General features: G+C 44.7%; 1 protein-coding gene across 1 annotated transcript; it reads right to left on the bottom strand.

Moving 5' to 3' along the window:
* Window positions 1-3,125: 3,125 nt before the first annotated feature.
* LOC108919739 (NACHT, LRR and PYD domains-containing protein 12-like) lies at window positions 3,126-19,145 on the bottom strand. The gene is made up of 17 exons (XM_029251960.1): window positions 19,067-19,145; window positions 18,511-18,626; window positions 16,965-17,126; window positions 16,631-16,710; window positions 16,046-16,097; window positions 13,833-15,633; window positions 13,012-13,185; window positions 12,651-12,824; window positions 10,510-10,683; window positions 10,032-10,205; window positions 9,311-9,484; window positions 9,040-9,213; window positions 7,785-7,958; window positions 6,570-6,743; window positions 5,459-5,614; window positions 5,287-5,333; window positions 3,126-3,952 (listed from the first exon to the last, which is right to left on the bottom strand). The coding sequence occupies exons 2-17, from the start codon at window positions 18,554-18,556 to the stop codon at window positions 3,420-3,422; spliced, it is 4,269 nt and encodes a 1,422-aa protein (XP_029107793.1). The 5' UTR covers window positions 18,557-18,626; window positions 19,067-19,145; the 3' UTR covers window positions 3,126-3,419.
* Window positions 19,146-19,502: the final 357 nt, after the last annotated feature.

Raw genomic sequence — 19,502 nt, 5'->3', positions numbered from 1 at the left:
GGGGTCCATTCGAACGGGGTGCCCTTAGCGGTGAGGCGGTGCAGCAATGTCGGTGAAGCCGCGTACAAAGCGGCGATAGTACAACGCTGGCCGCAGGAAGCTCTGCAATTCTGACACGTTCTCTGGGGTGGGCCAGGCTCGCACCTGCCGCACCTTGTCAGGATCCGTGGATGCGGACGGAGCATGGACGTGGCCCAGGAATTTCACCTGCCGCTGGAGGAGGTTGCACTTTGCGGGGTGCAGCTTCAGCTTGGCTGCACGGACGGCAGCGAACACCTCCTTTACATTCGCCAGCGCGGACTTAAAGGAGGAGGCGGGCACCAGCAGGTCGTCAAGGTAGACAATACACCGGCTCCTGGGCACATCCGACAGGACCTGCTCCATCAGCCACTCGAAGGTGGTGGCTGCGTTACAGAGGCCAAAAGGCGTGACTATGAAGTGCCAGAGGCCCTGCTCCAGGGTGAATGCCGTCTTCTCGCGGAACTCTGGCACCAAAGCAAACTGCCAGTAGCCACTCCGCAGGTCTGGAGAGCTGAACCACTGTGACCCCACGATGCAGTCTAACACATCATCAATTGCGTGGCAGGGGGTAGGAATCCTGCTTGGTCACGTTTGGGCGATGATGACGCAGAACCGCCAGCTGCCGTCCTTCTTCTGCACCAGGACCGCTGGCACTGACCAGGGGCTACTGGAGGGCTTGATGATGCCCACTGTTGCCATCTCCCTCGCCTTTTCTGCTGCAATCTGCCTCTTCACCAGCACCAGGCAATGTGGCCGCAAGCGGATAGGAGCCGCATCACCTGTCTCGATGCAGTGCTGCACCAGGTCTGTCCTAGCGCAGTCTTCATCCCTGGCCGCGAAGATGTCCATGAAAGTGTCCAGGAGCTCCCTCAACTGCTCTTGTTGATCCTCTCTTAACTCCGCACCGCTTCGCAAGTCGCTGCCAAGCACTGTGGGATGTGCCCCGCACCAGTGGTGCCCCCGCTGTGTGCCTGGGGCTCCCCCTCCACCGCTGTTTCATGCGCAGCCCCCGTCTCCTCCACTCGCGAATTGGGGAAGAGGGCCCATACCTTGAGGATCTCCTACTGCCGCTGCCACCAGGGATGAGTGAGAATGATGGTCTCATCTGCAAGCTGGAGCAAATGCCTGCCCAGGTCCAGTACCGCCCCCGTTTTGGCTAAGAGGTCCATCCCCACAGTGCACGGATCCTGGATCTCCATGAGCCAGAACTCGTGCTCCAGCTGCTGGCTGCCCATGGCCACGCGCAAGCATCTTCTCCCCCACATTGCCACGGTCTCTCCCATGACCGTGCGCAGGCTCGCCGACACCTTGGTCCACGACGCACAGTTCCAGGCAGTAACCTGGCGCGGACGATTGAGATTGTACACCCCGTGTCCAAGAGGGCTTTGCAGAGCATGCCCTCTATGAGGCAGGGCAGCCGGGCTTCCCTAGACGTCCCACTGGGAAGGAGGGTATGCCCCGAGAGGGGGAAAAGTCACAGGGTGAAACCTCTCTCATGGCGTCACCCCTCTGCCATTTCCCTGAGATGAGGCGGGGGCGGGCTTCCAGCAGAGACGCACCTGGTGACCACGCTTCTGACAACGCCAGCAGATGATAGGTGGCCGCTGGCATGGGGCCGGTGCCTCAACTTGGCCTGCAACTTCTCCCTCAGCCTCATCATCACTGACGTCCTCCAGGGACCGGCAAGAATGCGTGGGATCTTTCGTGTCCCTCAGGATGGCTTCCACGTGTTCCACCTCTTGCTGCGCCAGGTCCATGTTAACCAGGGTGGCGAGTCTGACATGTTGCTGCAGGCACTCCGGGGTGAGCACCTAGAGGAATGCCTGCAGTGCCAAGTCTTCTTGAATGGCTCCAGGGTATTGTGGGTATGCCCGCCACGTCAGGAGTTGGATATCCACAGCCAACGCTCCAAGGGCTTCCCCTTTGCCGCACCACCTGGCTGCGAACTGCCTGCGGTAATTGTCTGCTGCTTCTTGCCGCCCGAACCGGCGTCTCAGGGCAGCCGTGAGCTCGGACAGCCTTCTAAGGCCAGCCTTAGCTGTAATCGCTGCGTCCTAGCTGTTGTGCCACGCTACTAGCTGGAGCTGCACCTCGTAGGTCTTCCACAGCTCTGCTCCTGAATATCATGGCAGGTGGAGCGCAGTCTGCTGCGGTGCTTCTCCCAGGGCTGCTGTATGGGGTATGCCGGTTTCTTCCTGTGCCGTTGCAAGGGGACCTCCGCTGCCGGTCTTCCATCTCCGGCGCCTGATCTCTCCTCCGATGTGTTCTCTAGGTCGGTTGGTATGAACCCCGCTCCATCCCACTTCTGACATCAATGTGGCGCCGAGTGCCGTGGGTTTGGATGGGGTGAAGAAGGACGTAGATGCAGCGTTTATCTCAAATGGTTTATTGAACACCAGCACACAGGAAAATAATGCTCTTGGTCCAAGGACTCCGTTTCCTCCAGGACCTGCGCCTCAAGCCAGCCTTCCCAGCCTGCTTAGCACACTCAGGCTCTCACTCACACTCTCTTTCTCCCTCTGGCAGACACAATTACCCCCCTTCTATTCCCCGTACGTCACCAAAAGCTAACCAATTACAATAAACACATTTCCCGCTCAAACACAGTAACGCAGGTCATTACAGTATTAGTTGTTAGTAGTTTCAGTAGTAATTTAATTACTCATAAGAAGGTTATTAACTCGGGGTAATAAAACTAATCACCTTTCAGAGTCTGCAGGAAACATTAACATTAAACAAAATAAATACAGCCTGGTTTAAGTCACACCAACAATAAAACTGGTAATAAAAGGAAACAGACCCAGGTAGGGTTGCGAATCATCCCATATAATATGAAATCATTCGGTTTGTCCCGTATATTTTAACCTTTCACACCCAGAGACATTTAAAAGTATTTATTACATGTTTATTTCATACAGAAACTTTGCAGTTGGCATAAAAGTGTCAAAGATTAGGAAAGCAATTCATAAAAAATGGATGTGAAGCAGAGCTGTGAAGCGTGAGTCCGACTGTCATTGGCCATTGCTATGTTACCTGGACGCTACATTTGACAGTGGGGGGAGGGGTCAAGGGTGGGGGGGAGGGGTCAAGGGTGGGGGGGAGGGGACACCAGTCACCCTAAGCGGACTTTAACCCTAGACCCACCAGAGAGCAGGACCCAGCCAAGCCGCTGCGCTCCGCCCACTTTAGCATGACATTCAAAAAAATTATTTTTTTTTACAAATGACCTGTATGTCAGTGAGCTGAAAGCAAATTAAATGTCTCAGATTCATTTTAGCATTTAATTCAGTCAAGCAGAGACTTCTTTTTTCACACATATACATTAGCTACAAAGAAATTCCGAGTGTCCCTTATTTTTCTATAAAGAACCCAAAATTGTTCCTTATAGACACAGGTATCTATTTCAGGTCACACAGGGACACTGAGGTGTTTGAATCCCAAACCCTAAATGCAGCAGTGAGGGGCTCAGTGAATGTGGAGGTGAAGCTGTACAGGAGGGTCGGTTCAACAGAGGAAACACTGTAGAAGGACAGAGTGCCGGATACACAGTCCACATACACTCCTACTCTGCGGGAGGGGGGTCCAGGTATGTCAATGCGTTTCTTATTGTGCCTCACAGAGTAACTCTGCTCAGTATAGTACAGAACCCAGGACTTGTCATTGTTTCCAAGCAAACAGTCAGCGCTGTATCCATGCCTCCCGATTCCTTTATAAGTCACTCCTATTTCAGCCCCATTTCCAGTCCACTGAACCTCCCAGTAAGAGCGATTAGACACACTCTCTACACACAGAACTTGTTCCCAACCGCTAAATCTGTTTGAAGAATCAGGATATGGCTGCATCTCTCTCTTCCATGTCACTGTCCTGTTGTCGTGAGACAGAAGCAGGTCTTTGTGTGCTGTCGTGGGGTCCAATGTTAGCTGGCAGGAGTCTGTAGACAAGGAGAATTGTCACACACACTATGAGAAACACGCACACTCAACTCGATCACTGTGGTAATAACTGTCTTACTCTCCTGTCCCACTGTGTGACCACATGTGCCAGAGGGGTATTTCCCCCTGTTTTTACACTGTTCACAACTCTGTATCACTATGGTAGCATTACCTACTGTGATAATGCTGAGGGGTACACTGTAAATGTTTGTGTGTGTGTTCGTATGCATGTGTATTGTTTCTCAGTGGACTGTAGGACAGGCATGTAGAGCACTTACAACAACAATTATTATTATTCTTTTGGGTAATGCCAAAACAATTTCGGGAATAACACTGTGCAGTCAGTAGTTTACTGGTTAGAGCTGCTGCCTTTAGAACCAAAGGTTGCAAGTTTGAACGTTACTGCCAGCTGTAGAACCCTTGAGCAAGGTACTTTACCCAGTGTTGTGCCAGTAAAATTACCCAGCTGTATAAATGGGTAAATAATTGTTAGTAGATTAACATTAAGTTGCTTTGGAAAAAAGTGTCACATAAATTAATAAATGTAATAATAGTTTCCTAAACCCCCAGTCTGCATTAACACCACAGGGGGCGCTACACTGTCAGACAGTGATACATGGTAGCAGTGCAGTTACAGTTCTTCTTAGACTGTAACTTATATTAATAAAGTTAAATAAAGGCATAGATTACTACTATATCACTATGTACTAGTAATTATAGTAATAAACATTTCCAGCAAGGCTTTTATTTATTCTCTTTCTATCAGCAGGTCATACACTCAGCACAACACTGCTTAGAATTATTAGACTTGAGATAAAGGAGCATTTTTGCATTTATTTTTGCATTTTATAAGTATTCTGGTTTTTGCAGCATCACAGAGCCACTGAATGAGCAGCTTTGCCTTGAGATGAGATTGGTGCTGATGAGCATTTACTGTGGTACATATTGTTGTACAGCCTGTGGGACACGCCGTGGTACATACTGTGACTGGATTGTTTGTAGGGGTTCAAACTCTCTGTATGTGGGAACTGAGCCGACCTGGATTGACACTCCCACTGAGCACATGGACAACTGTACTCACACACACGCACACACCAACTTTTATACTCAGGACCTACATTCACCAACTATTATTCATAGAGATGATCCATATTTTAACGATTAGAGTTTTTGATACAATTATTTTCCTAGTAAAAAACTGTATGAAATCTGACCAGGAAACGGAGACACTTTAACACCAGAAGACTGTGACACAGAAACAAAACTGACATAAATTCACTTTTATGACTAAATGTACACAATGAACTGAGTTCTTGAGAAAAAACACACTTACACTTGAGGAGCCCTGGTCTGATCCTGCATTGTCCAGCATGGTCCACACTGTAGGGAGCGAGTGAGAGACAGACAGAAGTACAGTGTGGAAACTCAGAGCTCGGTGACACTGGGAGAACATCACACACCACTGGGATTGTACTGTTCCCAAAGTGACCACAATGTGTACTTACTTCACTTTCTCCGGTAGAGCAGAGAGCAGCTTCACTCCTGAGTCCCCTGGGTGATTATAGCTCAGATCCAGCTCTCTCAGCTGTGAGCGGGGGTTCGAACCCAGAGCCGAAGCCAGAGAAGAAGAGCCTCTCTCTGTGACTCCACACCCTGATAGCCTATAATGAGGAGACAAGAGCTCATCAGTGTGCAGCTCTGAAAGGACAGGATGATCCGTTCAGGATCCACAGTCTTGGTCTGTTGTGTGTCCCTCACACTCCTCTTGCTACTAGGAAAACTGGTTAAATAGGACATGCCGTTCGGAACAGGTGTGTGTGTGTATGTGTGTGTGTGTGTGTGTGTGTATGTATGTGTGTGTGTGTATGTATGCAGGTCCCTCCTCCTCATCCCCCCCTCATCCCCCCCCCCCCCCCCGATCAGGTGTTTTATGGTCTTATGTTCAGTAATGATGAACCTGCACACACAAGTGAGCTCCGTGTTCTGGCTGAATAACCTGGAGTTGAACCCTGGGAGAACCACAGAGCTGCTGCTGGACTTTCACACGAATGGTCATCAGTACCCAGTGTGGAGAGCACTGACACCTTCAGCTTCCTTGGCACAACCATGAGTGAACGGCAGCCGTATTGTGGAGAAGCCCAACAGAGACAGCACTGGTTACAGTAGCTGAGGAGCAGTGAGTGTGATCATGAACCAGTGATACTCTTTACTCACAGAGTAAACAAAATAGAGGATGAGTTCAGTTCAAAACCACAATGTCATCGTGACTGCGGATCGCGGTCCGTTTACACCAGACTGCGTCCAGGACACCACAGCGTGACTCTGGCGGTTTCAGAGACAATCAGGATGATCCCAAAGTGAACAAACACAGTCTGGTATGACCACTGAGTGTATAGGGATCTGTCAAGTGCTCTGTGATTATGGACACTGTCCTACAGTCTGTACTGCTCTAGTTACTACAGTAGGTACTGGGGATCTACACCACACACACAGACACTACAGTACAAAGTGTGTTTCATGAACAGGGACTCACTGCTGTAGCAAAATTCTACATTCCCTTTAAAGCCAATAAAGAAATGACAGTACAAACTGGTGACAAACAAATCATTTCCTCACCCCAGTCTCTGTAATTTACAGCCGGGCTCCTTCAATCCAGCAGAGAGCAACATCACACCTTGATCCAGCAGGTCATTGTCACTCAGTTCCATGTCCTTCAACCCTGACTGGGGACACTTGAGCACTGAGGCCAAGTCCTCACAGCATCCCTCTGTCAGATTACACTGTTTTACCCTGTGTATAGAAGGAGACAGGATACTCTATCAGAGTACAAAAACCTTTCACAGATACAAATGTGGGAAGGAAATCAAAAACAGTAAGACAGCGAAAGCAGTAAGAAAGTTGGTCACATTACAGCTTTTAAAGCACAACAAGAGAAACTATTTACTTCAGTTCAAACACCTGGAAGAACCTTTTGTACAATCAATATGAAAACTACTCCAGATGCAAAGCAGAGCAAAGGAGACTATTCATTCGGGTGACACGGTGGCACAGCGAGTAGCACTGCTGTCTCACAGCGCCTGGGTGGTACTATAGGACGTGGGTTCGATACCCACTCAGTCTCTGTGGAGTCTGCATGTTCCCCCTGTGTGTGTGGCTGATAGAGAGAGTGTGTGTGTTCCACTGATGTATGGATGAGTGATCCAGTGTAAGTAGTATATCTACCAGTGTGAGTTACCTTGGTGAATATTGTGCGTGGGCTGATAACAGTACATTGTATCTATTGTAAGTCACTTCAAAGAAAAGTGTCTGCTAAATAAATAAATGTAACTCTTTGAACATCTTTCTTCAGGAAAAAAATCTTAATCCTGAAAATAAATTTTTCTGTAACATTACTAAATGACTAAGTGCCCTTCCTTCAGCACTTTACTGTATGATCCAAAGAACATCACCAATAATCACTACGGAATATCTTCTCCGTCTCTTACAATACTAAGGGCTGTGGTGGTCAGGAGCCTATCCTGGAAACACATGATGCTCGGCTAATCAGGGTACACTGAGGATGGAGCACCAGCCCACTACAGTCCAATTTATAGAGCTGTGTATTTTTACTCTATCAGTGTAAGGTAAGTACGTTCATCAGGTACTGCGGCAGGAGTTTAATTCAAACCAGGAACCTTCAAAGTGCAAAACACTTCTACACACCACCTGTTGCCACTGTCGCCTAAGGATTCATCAGTGCTGTGAAGAGCAGCTTCACTCCTGGATCCCTCACATCTCTGACAGCTTCCGTCAACACAATAAACACATGTCTGCATATCACACACTCCATACCTCAGAGTGTGTAGTTTACAGTGAGGACTCATCAGTCCAGTACAGAGCTCCTTCACTCCTGAATCCCCCAGGTGATTGTAGCTGAGATCCAGTTCTGTCAGCTGTGAGTTCACTGACTGGAGAGCTGAAGCCACACATCCACAGGACTCTGCTGTGAATCTACAGGCAATGAGTCTGTAAGGAGGAGAGAGTTTTTCAAATAAATAAATAAATAAATAAATAAATGAAACACACATACACACACCGATCAGCCACAACATTAAAACCACTGACAGGTGAATAACATTTCTTGTTATAGTAGTACCTGTCAAGAGGTGGGATGTATTGGGCAACTAGTGAACAGTCAGTTCTTGAATTTGATCTTTTGGAAGCAGGAAAAATGGGCAAGTGCAAGGATCTGAGCGACTTTGAGCAGGACCAAATTGTGATGGCTGGACGACTGGGTCAGAGCATCTCCAAAACAGCAGGTCTTGTGGGATGTTCCTAGTATGTAGTGGTTAGTACCTATTAAAAGTGGTCCAAATAAGGACAACTGGTGAACCGGTGACAGGGTCATAGGCACCCAAGGCTCACTGATGCGCGTGGGGAGCAAAGACTAGTCTATCTGGTCTGATCCCACAGAAGAGCTACTGTAGCACAAACTGCTGAAAACCTTGATGCAGGCCATGATAGAAAGGTATCAAAACACACAGTGGATTGCAGCTTGCTGCTTATCGGGGTGCGTAGCCGCAGACTAGTCAGACTGTCCATGCTGACCCCTGTCACGGGCACTTGAGTGTCAGAACTGGACCATGGAGCAATGAAAGAAGGTGGCCTGGTCTAATAAGTCACATTTTCTTTAAGATCATATGGACAGCTGGGTGCGTGTGCATCATTTACCTGGGGAAGAGATGGCAGTAGGATGCGCTATGGAAAGAAGGTAAGCCGGTGGAGGCAGTGTGATGCTCTGGGCAATGCTGGGAAACCTTGGGTCCTGGTGTTCATGTGGGTATTACTTTGACATGTACCAGCTACCTAAAGATTGTTGCAGACCACATACACCCCCTAATGGCAACGATATTCCCTGATGGCAGTGGAACTGCCACACTGCAAAAATTGTTGTATTGGTGTATATGGACCACCCATAGTCTTTCTATTGATGGACAGCTAACAAACATAAGCTCAAACAGGCTTGTAATGTTTTTGAATAATCTGTACCACATATAACACAATACAGTATCATATTAAGGAGAATATATTCTTCCACACCCCATACCTCAGAGTGTGTAGTTCACAGTGAGGACTGATAAGTCCAGTACAGAGCTCCTTCACTACTGAATCCGTCAGGTAACTGTAGCTGAGATTCAGTTCTGTCAACCGTGAGTTCACCGACTGGAGAGCTGAGACCACAGACCCACAGGATTCTTCTGTGAGTCTACAGGCAATGAGTCTGTAAGGACGAGAACCAAACAAGACAGAAAACACCGTTTTCCGGAAAACATCTGATTTTAAACATATACAGACAATGACGTCAACCACAAAAATACCTCAGAGTGTGTAGTTTACAGTGAGGAGTCATCAGTCCAGTACAGAGCTCCTTCACTCCTAAATCCTTCAGTTGACTGTAGCTGACATCCAGTTCTGTCAGCTGTGAGTTCACTGACTGGAGAGCTGAGACCACAGACCCACTCGAATTGACTTTTATTTCAACATTTGTGAGCCTGGAATTGATGAAAAGTGTTTACTATGGTAAACAATGGTGACCAGAGCAGTGAAAGACAGCACTCAAGTAAAAGCATAATTACTTTAAAATAAAACAAAAAAAAAAACACAATTACTGAAGTAAAATGAGTAAAAGTAAAAATGTATCAGTTCAAAATACTGTACTTCACAAGCATTCACGTTACTTTGATTGTACTGAAAGTTTTTGTTACGAAAAGTGAGATATTAATATCTACAATGTACAGCTTTAATTAGTCATTTAAATAAATTACATCTGCTGTGCCAGCAGTAAAATTGACAGCGGTGTGGTAGCACAGCGGGTTTGGCCTGCGCCTGCTCTTTGGTGGGTCGGGGGTTTGAGTCCTGCTTGGGGCGCCTTGCAACGAACTGGCCTCTCCCCCTTCAGCCCTACGCCCTGTGTTGCCAGGTTAGGCTCCGGCTCGCCGCAATACCACTCCGGACAAGCGGTTTCAGTCAATGTGTGTGTGTGTGTGTGTACCCAAATTGACACAAAATACATATAACACTCTCTTCCACACCTCATACCTCAGAGTGTGTAGTTTACAGTGAAGACTCATCAGTCCAGTACAGAGCTCCTTCACTACTGAATCTGTCAGGTGATTGTCGCTGAGATCCAGTTCTGTCAACTGTGAGTTCACCGACTGAAGAGTGGAAGCCACAAATCCACAGGACTCTGCTGTCAGTTTACAGTCACTGAGTCTGTAGGTTCAAGAGTGAAACGTGTTAAGAGATTATGAGCTCTAATTAGGTAACTTCTCCTGCCCCCAGTGACTACAAGTTTTCAATCAAGGAGTTTAAAGAGGAGAGATGAAAAAACATTATTTCAATACAAACTGAAATTAATATAAATCAAACTGATTTTGTTAACTAAACTTCAAAAACAGATCTGTGTAAATAAGGTGTCCATATTCTTTCAAAATCATTTCCATCCAATGTGAGATAGAATGCTGTCAGGCTGTTTCTTGTCTATCTAAACTGACACTGAATGTGATGCACCCCATACCTCAGAGTGTGTACTTTACAGTGAGGACTGATCAGGGCAGTACAGAGCTCCTTCACTCCTGAATCCCCCAAGTGATTGTAGTTGAGATCCAGTTCTGTCAGCTGTGAGTTCACTGACTGGAGAGCGGAGACCATATATCCACAGGACTCTGCTGTCAGTTCACAGCCACTGAGTCTGTAAGGAGCAGAGTGAGCCTTTTGAATAAATAAATATATATATATATATACACATATATGGGGGTGCGGTGGCGCAGTGGGTTGGACCGCAGTCCTCCTCTTCGGTGGGTCTGGGGTTCGAGTCCCGCTTGGGGTGCCTTGCGACGGACTGGCGTCCCGTCCTGGGTGTGTCCCCTCCCTCTCCGGCCTTACGCCCTGTGTTACCAGGTAGGCTCCGGTTCCCCGTGACCCCGTATGGGACAAGCGGTTCTGAAAATGTGTGTGTGTGTGTATATACATACATACATACACATATACACACACACACACACACACACACACACACATATATATATATATATATATTATATATATAGACCATACATACTCCTATTGATGAACAGCTAACAAACATAAACTGAGTTTTAATGTTTTTGAATAATCTGTACCACATACAACACAATACAGTATCATACCATTCCTCCTCGACCTGTCTGCAGCATTTGACACTGTTAACCACCGGATTCTACTCTCTTCTCTTAATCAGCTTGGGTTCAATGGAGCAGCACTAAGATGGTTTGAGTCCTGCCTATCTGACAGATCCTATCAAGTGGTCTGGCGGAGCTCCCGTTCTTCTCCTCTGCCTCTCTCAACCGCTGTCCCACAGGGCTTGGTACTGGGTCCTCTCCTCTTTTCTATCTACACCTCCTCCCTTGGCCTGGTCATAGCCTCCCATGGATTCAAATACCACTGCTATGCTGATGATACACAGCTCTTCCTCTCCTTTCCATCTGCAGTGTCAGACATTTCCACAAGCATTGCTGCCTGCCTGTCGAACATCGCTGCATAGATGTCTGATCATCATCTCCAACTCACTCTTGCCAAAACAGAGATTCTTCACCTCCCAGCTGGCCTGTCCTCCCATCATGATCCATCAATCAAACTAGACAACTTACTCATTTTCCTACCTCCTCGGCTATGAGTCTGGGAGTGACGATTGACTCAAGTTTATCTTTATCTCAGCACATTGAAGCCACAACCCGGTCCTGCAGACACATCTTGCATAATATCCGCAGGATCCGTCCTCACCTCACAACTGACTCTGCCCAACTACTTGTCCAGGCCATGGTGACATCCCGTCTAGATATTGAAACTCTCTTGTGAGAGCTTCCTGCTACTGCCATCAAACCTCTGCAGCTGATACAGAACGCTGCTGCTGTACGACTTATGTTTGACTTCCCGATGCATTTGCATGTATCTCCTCTACTCGTTTCTCTGCACTGGCTTCCTATAGCTGCCTGGTTTAAATTTAAGACCCTGGTTATGGGCTACAAATGCATCAACAGAACCGCTCCCAGATATTTATAAGACTTGATCGTCCGCTACACCCCAACCAGACTGCTACACTCTTCCACATCTGCCCGTTTGGTGGTCCCACACACGAAAGGTAAAGCACGAAGGTTCTCGGTTCAGGCTCTGTTGTGGTGGAACGACCTCTCCTTCTCACTCAGAACTGCTGAATCTCTCTCCACAATTAAAAAGGGTCTTAAAGTGCACCTCTTCCAGACACACTTTGTCCATCATCTTTTAAACTCATGTAAGGTATAAATGTTCATGCAACATAACTTTAAGATCATGCCCAGAAAAACCTTTACACAGCTTCCCCGTCACATAATGCAATTGTTTATATGTTTCTCCAAAAAAAAATAAAAAAAAAATTACACGAAAGGTTATCAGGAATCATAGATATTCTGGTAAAACTTTATCAGAAAACTTTAAAGTCAAATTTGTGTGATAAAAATTGGTTCATATGGTGGAAAGAAACAAACTAACTGCACTTAAGCATCATGAGTCTGCAACTATGTCTCTTTTGCCTACTGTAATGTACACACTGTATTTTCTATGAAATGCACATCGTTTTGAAGAAAAGCATATGTTAAATGAGTACATGTAAATATCAAGATTATAGTCTTCCACACCCCATACCTCAGAGTGTGTAGTTTACAGTGAGGACTCATCAGTCCAGTACAGAGCTCTTTCACTCCTGAATCCCTCAGGTGATTGTAGCTGAGATCCAGTTCTGTCAGCTGTGAGTTCACTGACTGGAGAGCTGAGACCACAGATCTACAGGACTCTGCTGTGAATCTACAGGCAACGAGTCTGTAAGAAGCAGAGAGAGCCTTTTGAATATATAATATATATATGGGTACCACCCATACTTCTTGTACTGATGAACAGCTAACAAACATAAACTCAAACTGAGTTGTAATGGTTTTTAATAATCTGTACCACATATAATACAATACAGTATTATATCAAGGAGAATATAGTCTTCCACACCCCATACCTCAGAGTGTGTAGTTTACAGTGAGGACTCATCAGTCCAGTACAGAGCTCTTCCACTCCTGAATCCCTCAGGTGATTGTAGCTGAGATCCAGTTCTGTCAGCTGTGAGTTCACTGACTGGAGAGCTGAGACCACAGATCCACAGGACTCTGCTGTCAGTTCACAGTGAGTTAATCTGAAGATTGATGGAGCATATCGTTAACAACAGTGCATAGACTTCATTCAATGCAAAATTAGGTATGAGTGAAACTATTACTAAAAAAATTGTTGTACTAGTGATGGCATTACTATTATTATGACTTGGTCATTTAGCAAAAGCATTTTTCCAAAGGAATTACAATTATTTCCCCATTTATACAGCTGGGTAGTTTTTAACTGGAGTAATTTAGGGTACGTTCTTTGCTCAAAAATTATTACAGCTGGAAGTGGGATTTGAAACTACAACTTCAGGGTCAGAACGCAGCCTATCTAAACACTGCTACCAGCCACCCCAGCTTGTGGTTGTTGTTACTACTACTACTAGTAGTAGAAGTTAGCAGCAGTGAGCAGCTGTGTATTTCAAAGAAGAAAATGAATGAACACATCACTTAATATTCCCATAATAAATTTTGTTTTTTTCCCCATTTTAACTGAATATCATATTTACATTAAATTGTTCCAAAAATGATATTCATGCATATATCTCTACACTCACATATACATTTCTGTATATCGATATATGGTCTGATTCTCACAATGAAATAACAGCAGTTTGCAAACATTGAAACAAAGTATTTAAGACTTTTTCATTTAAAAGTAGATGATCCACATGTGAATACTCACACAGCCTTTCTGCAGCATTTCACAACTGGGAGCAGTCTGATACGACCCTGTGGTGCCTTGGTGTAATTGTCTACATCAAACACATCAAATATCTCCTTTGACGTGAGGAGTACATAGGCCAGCCAGGAACACTCTGCAGGACTGAGCTTCTTCCCTGAAGAACTGTCCCAGTCTTTCTGAACATTCTTTAGAAGGGAAAAGTCATTCAGTTCAACCAAACAGAGTAAAAGATTTATATACCTCTCAGGTGAATGACTCCTAGTTAGCTGTGACAGTACTTTAATATATGTTACTGTTTTCTTGATGCTCTCTGAGCTGCTCTCAGTCTGTGTCAATAACCCTTGAAGGAAACTCTTGTTGGAGTCCAGTGAGAGGCCAAGAAGGAAGCGAAGGAAGAGGTCCAGATGTCCATTCTTACTTTCCAAGGCCTTGTCCACTGCGAATTTGTGCAACTCATGTAAAGACATTTCAGTAGGACAATCTCCAGAGTTTTCCTTAACAAATAGTGTGAGACAATCCATTTTTTTGCTGCCGTGGGTTTGAGAAACATATAGAGCAGCAAGAAACTCCTGAACGCTCAAATGCACAAAGCAGTACACCTTCTTCTTATACATCACTGATTCCTCCTTGAAGATTTGGGTGCACACCCCAGAATACACTGATGCTTCACTGACATCAATGTCACAGTCTTTCAAGTCCGTTTCATAAAATATGATATTTCCCTTTTCCAGCTGGTGGAAAGCTAACTCTGCCAACTTAAGTATAAGATCTCTGTCTGACTGTGACACGTTTCTGGAGTCGGTCTCATTGGTTCCATGATACTTCTTGTTCTTTATGTTGGTCTGAATGAGCAGGAAGTGTGTATACATTTGTGTCAGAGTTGTAGGTATTTCTTCACCACCATCATTACCTAGCATTTTCTCAAGAACAGTTGCTGAAATCCAACAGAAAACTGGTATGTGACACATGATGTAGAGGCTCCTTGATGACTGTATGTGAGATATAATTCTGTTGGCCAGATCCTCATCACTGAATCTTTTATGAAAATACTCCTCTTTTTGTGGGTCATTAAACCCCCGAATCTCTGTCACCTGGTCAACATACTCAGGAGGGATCTGACTGGCTGCTGCTGGCCTGGTTGTTATCCACAGGAGAGCAGAAGGAAGAAGAATCCTCTTAATGAGGTTGGTCAACAACACATCGACTGATGTGGCCTCCTTAACATCAGACAACCTCGTGTGATGAAAATTCAACGGAAGTCTGCTTTCATCCAGACCGTCAAAGATCAGCACAACTTTGTATTTATGAAATTTGATGTCTTCGATATTTTTTATTTCTGGATGGAACTCATGAAGAAGTTCAAGAAGACTGTACTTTTTATCTTTAATTAAATTGAGTTCCCGAAAAGGAAGAACAAAAATTAAATCAATGTCCTGACTGGCTTTTCCTTCAGCCCAGTCAAGGATGAACTTCTGCACAGAAACTGTTTTTCCAATGCCAGCAATGCCCTTGGTCAGCACAGTTCTGATGGTTCTCTCTTGACCAGGTAGGCACTTGAAAATGTCGTTGCAGTTGATAGGAGTGTCTAGTGAACTGTGTGTCCTGTAAGCACTCTCGATCTGCCACACCTCATGTTCATCATTGACTCCTTCTCTCTCTCCCTCTGTGATGTATAGCTCAGTGTAAATTCTGTTCAGGAGGGTTGGGTTTCCCTGCTTTGCAATCCCTTCAAAAATGTTTTGAAATGTTTTTTGTAGAGTAGATTTATGTTCCTTTTGAACTGTTTTCAAAAGAACTCTTTCTGCAGGAAAAATAACAATATAGAAATAGTTTATCAATGATTACAACATACAGCTTAATTTGAGCATGGCTGAACTACATAGAGAAACATAAGAGCTCATGACTAATACTCATACACTGCATATTTGGATGTTTGCTCAGCAATTAATACTGAATTACTTGTCCTGATGCTATGTCAAGTGGTACAATAGATATTTGTATTTTTTGTTGAGGGCTATGAATAAAACCTGATGAAAAGGTCATATTTTTGTTAGCTGTAAAGTTCAAGCATGGTCTACTTTTTCATTGGCTACTCAAGCCAACTCATACTTCCGGAAATATAAGCACTTCACTGTGGAATTAAATAATAATGTATTGAGGTGATAGTAAAGTATCGGCCACATTTAAATAGTGGAAATATAGCAAAAACTTACCTGGATCTTCATTATTCTGAACAGTGAGGAAGGACTCATTCGTCATTGAAAACTGGAGTAAGATTTGAGAAATAGAAAAACAAAAAAGGCAACAGGACCTTATCATTCATAAAGTTTCTCACTTAATTTTCTTGGGCTTCAGCAGTGCATGAGAATTCTCTCTTATAAAAACAGAGAAGTTTAACATTTAACACTTTAACATTTAAGACAAATATTAAAAATCAGACAGCAACGAAGCAAGGTTGTTGAGTGCTTATATTGTATATTTATTCCATCCAGGACATAATGTTATACAGATGCCGTCTAGATAACAAGCAGAATTTCTAGGGATGACTATGTCCTGGTTCAGCATCCGTTAGTTCTGCTCCTATCAGTCATTGATTCTAATAACTTTCCAAGTTATTGTCCAACCTTTCTGGACAGATGTACCTTTCTAAAGAAAGACACCTGATCTGCTTATTGATCATTATTCGATTTATGGAGAGACAAATCAGCTGACAAAATGTACAATGGTGTATTCAGTGGCCACATGTAGGTGTAATGAATATCTATAGAAGACACGGGTAGAAGTATGAAGGCTCTTACGTGTTGCCCCTGTTGCCCAGGTGTCTCCACAGAAGCTAGTTGAGAACAGGACTGAGTGGAGTTTATTCCACTCCTTGAACCTGGAAGAGCAAGAGATGACTCAATCTTTGTCTACTGTGACGTTAATCGAAAGCATAATAAAAGCGTTCAAAATCTTTTTCAAACTGATGTGGATAATTTGTATGGAAGTCAAAATAATGAAAAATTTTATACCATCTGATTCAGCAAATTTGAAAAACATCCTCCAGAGTTCCTTCTTACTACAATTCTGATTTTTTTAAGATCCAACACCCAGAATCGCTCCCTGTCAGGTGTGAAGTCATATCTTCCTTACCACAGCTGTCGTAAAGGTTGATGGCTGTATTGACAGATTGTCCAATTGTGGAGTCTGAAATGTTGATTTGGATAGCAGTGCCTCCAATCTGAGCTGTGACATTATGATGCAAAGGAACTGCTCTGTGCCCTGTTGGTTCTTCACCAAGATGATCCTTCCCATCTGGAAACACAGTAAAATCGGGAGGGCGGGGAATAAATGGGGGGGGGGGGGGGGGGGGGGGTACCTTTCTCATGTGGTGTTTTACTTCCCTCTGTTGGTTTATTTATCTGATCCTTGTCATCATAAAAAACTTGTGTCAAACTTCTTGAAGCCCTGCACTGGATGAGGCCACCTGAGTAGTAACTTATAAAAACGAGATAAAGGTGCAGAAAAATGAAGTGCTTAAACTCCAAACACTCCTTTTCACGTTAACTCCAAAGCACTAATAATTCCTCTAAGCTAAACTCTAGTTGGGTTACCTAATTGAAAATTACTTATGCTAATTAAGTTATTTATGGTTGAAGCAGATGGTCTGGGTAACTTTTCTAGTTAAGACTGTTTTTTGTGCTCCACTCCTCTGTCTTCACGTTACCTTACAAGTATTTCTTGTCCATTCCCACCCAGTATGTCACTACAGGCTCCACTATAAAAGCTATTGAGCTTCTAGCCTCAACTATCATCTCTCTCCAGTGTCTCTTTCACCAGAGCTCCATGGAACAGTCAGTCTGAGGAAAAGGAGGAGGAAGACTTTATGACTGGGCCTCACTACTCTGCTTCTCAATAAGACTTGGATCAAACAACACAGCAGCTCCAACATGTCTCAACTCTGACTTACATCTACATTTATTCATTTAGCAGATGCTTTTCTCCAAAGTGACTTACAATGGATACTATGTAGTGTTACTAGCCCACACACATTACTCACCAAGGTGACTTACACTGCTTACAATGAGTCACTCATCCATACATCAGTGAAACACACACTCTCTGTGACACTCATACACTATGGGGGAACCTGAACACATCTTTGGACTGTGAGAGGAAACCCACTCAGACACGGGGAGAACATGCAAACTCCACACAGACTAAGGGGGATCGAACCCACGTCCTCTCGCACCACCCAGGTGCTGTGAGACAGCAGAGCTACTTGGTGTGCTACTCTGTGCCGCCCCATTCTTGTTCTTCTCACACTTCTGGCACTGAGGGATAGGGCTGCTGACATTCATAACATCATGGACCTAGTCTGGTGCGTCCCTCTCCCATGCGTGCTTTTCAGATTCTACAAGTGTCTCTGCCTCTCCATCCCTGCATCCATGGAGAAACCTGACCAAGCTGTAAAATGAGCCTTTTCGCACTGCTCTGTTGTACTAATAATATTATGAGCTGTAGTTCAGAGCTAAATTTGTTCACCTGCTCTCTAAGCTGTAAACCTATCATTTAAGTCAATGACACAAACATAAAACAATGTTTAAAAATAAAAGAACTCAAAGAAAACAAATGGTCTCTACAGTAAATATTTGTAAGGACCACATTTTGAACTCACTAAAATGTAAGTTTAACTCACCATTTTCACACTCTGTGTTTGGTCCATCAGGATGTTCCTGGTCCATCTTAGTTTAATCAAGTTTAACTAAACTGGGCGGTTGTTTGTTTTAGTGGGAAAAACAGTCGGCCTGTTTTCTGATGTGACAGGAAATAATAAAAAAAAAAGGTGTCAATAACTACTGCAAAATAATAATTTTCGCCTCAGTTAAAACTTAAGAGTATCATCAATTACACCAATACTGGACAATTCCTTTCAAAAAACAACTCATAACAGTCAAGTAAAACTCGTTCGTAGTTTGCGGAACCCGCCGCCACTTCTGCGCATGCTCCTTGGCTACTGTAGCGCAATGACGGTGTATCGCGTCAGCTATGTTCAGAGTCAGCTGGAGGCCTCGGGCCCTTTGCTATGCTACACTACGCAACGTTTTCTGAGCCCCACAGGGCGGGAAGCTTAGTTTTTTTATTTATTAGCGATGTTATGATGGCGCGGGAACTTCGGAGCTGGAGTCGAAAACTACGAAGCAATGAATGTCGCCGACGCTATTTCCCCTAAACTACTTACAAGAATTATTTACCCATTTTTACAGCCGGGTTATTAACAGTACACTGGCCAAGGCCAAGGGAACTACAACAAGTCTACAGCTGTAGGATTTCAAACCTCAGCCTTGGGGTTAGGGTTAGGTCGCGGGATGTGACGTCACCCAGCGCGAGCTTTTCGTTCGGCGCCGCGGAGCGGGTCACTGGAATCACACACATCGTTTTTACACAATTTTACACAGTTTACGTGCGAAAAGCGCTGACGAAGAACAGGAGATGGTCCATCGAGACCGAGGTGTTGAGAAGATCCGTCCCGTGATGTGGAGCTCAGAGCATGTTTGTCCTTTAACAGAGAAATGTCCGCAAAATGCCGCTTTGCTGAGGCAGTTTTTAATTATGACTCATACACATAATATATATAGACTAGTTGTCTAATACCGATTCTGTGAGTATTTACTTACAATGTGATGTTAG

This window comes from Scleropages formosus, chromosome 1 (assembly GCF_900964775.1).
Source record: "Scleropages formosus chromosome 1, fSclFor1.1, whole genome shotgun sequence".
Taxonomy (NCBI): domain Eukaryota; kingdom Metazoa; phylum Chordata; class Actinopteri; order Osteoglossiformes; family Osteoglossidae; genus Scleropages; species Scleropages formosus.
Note: the sequence above shows the minus strand (reverse complement) of the source record. Positions and strands in the feature narration are given on the sequence as shown.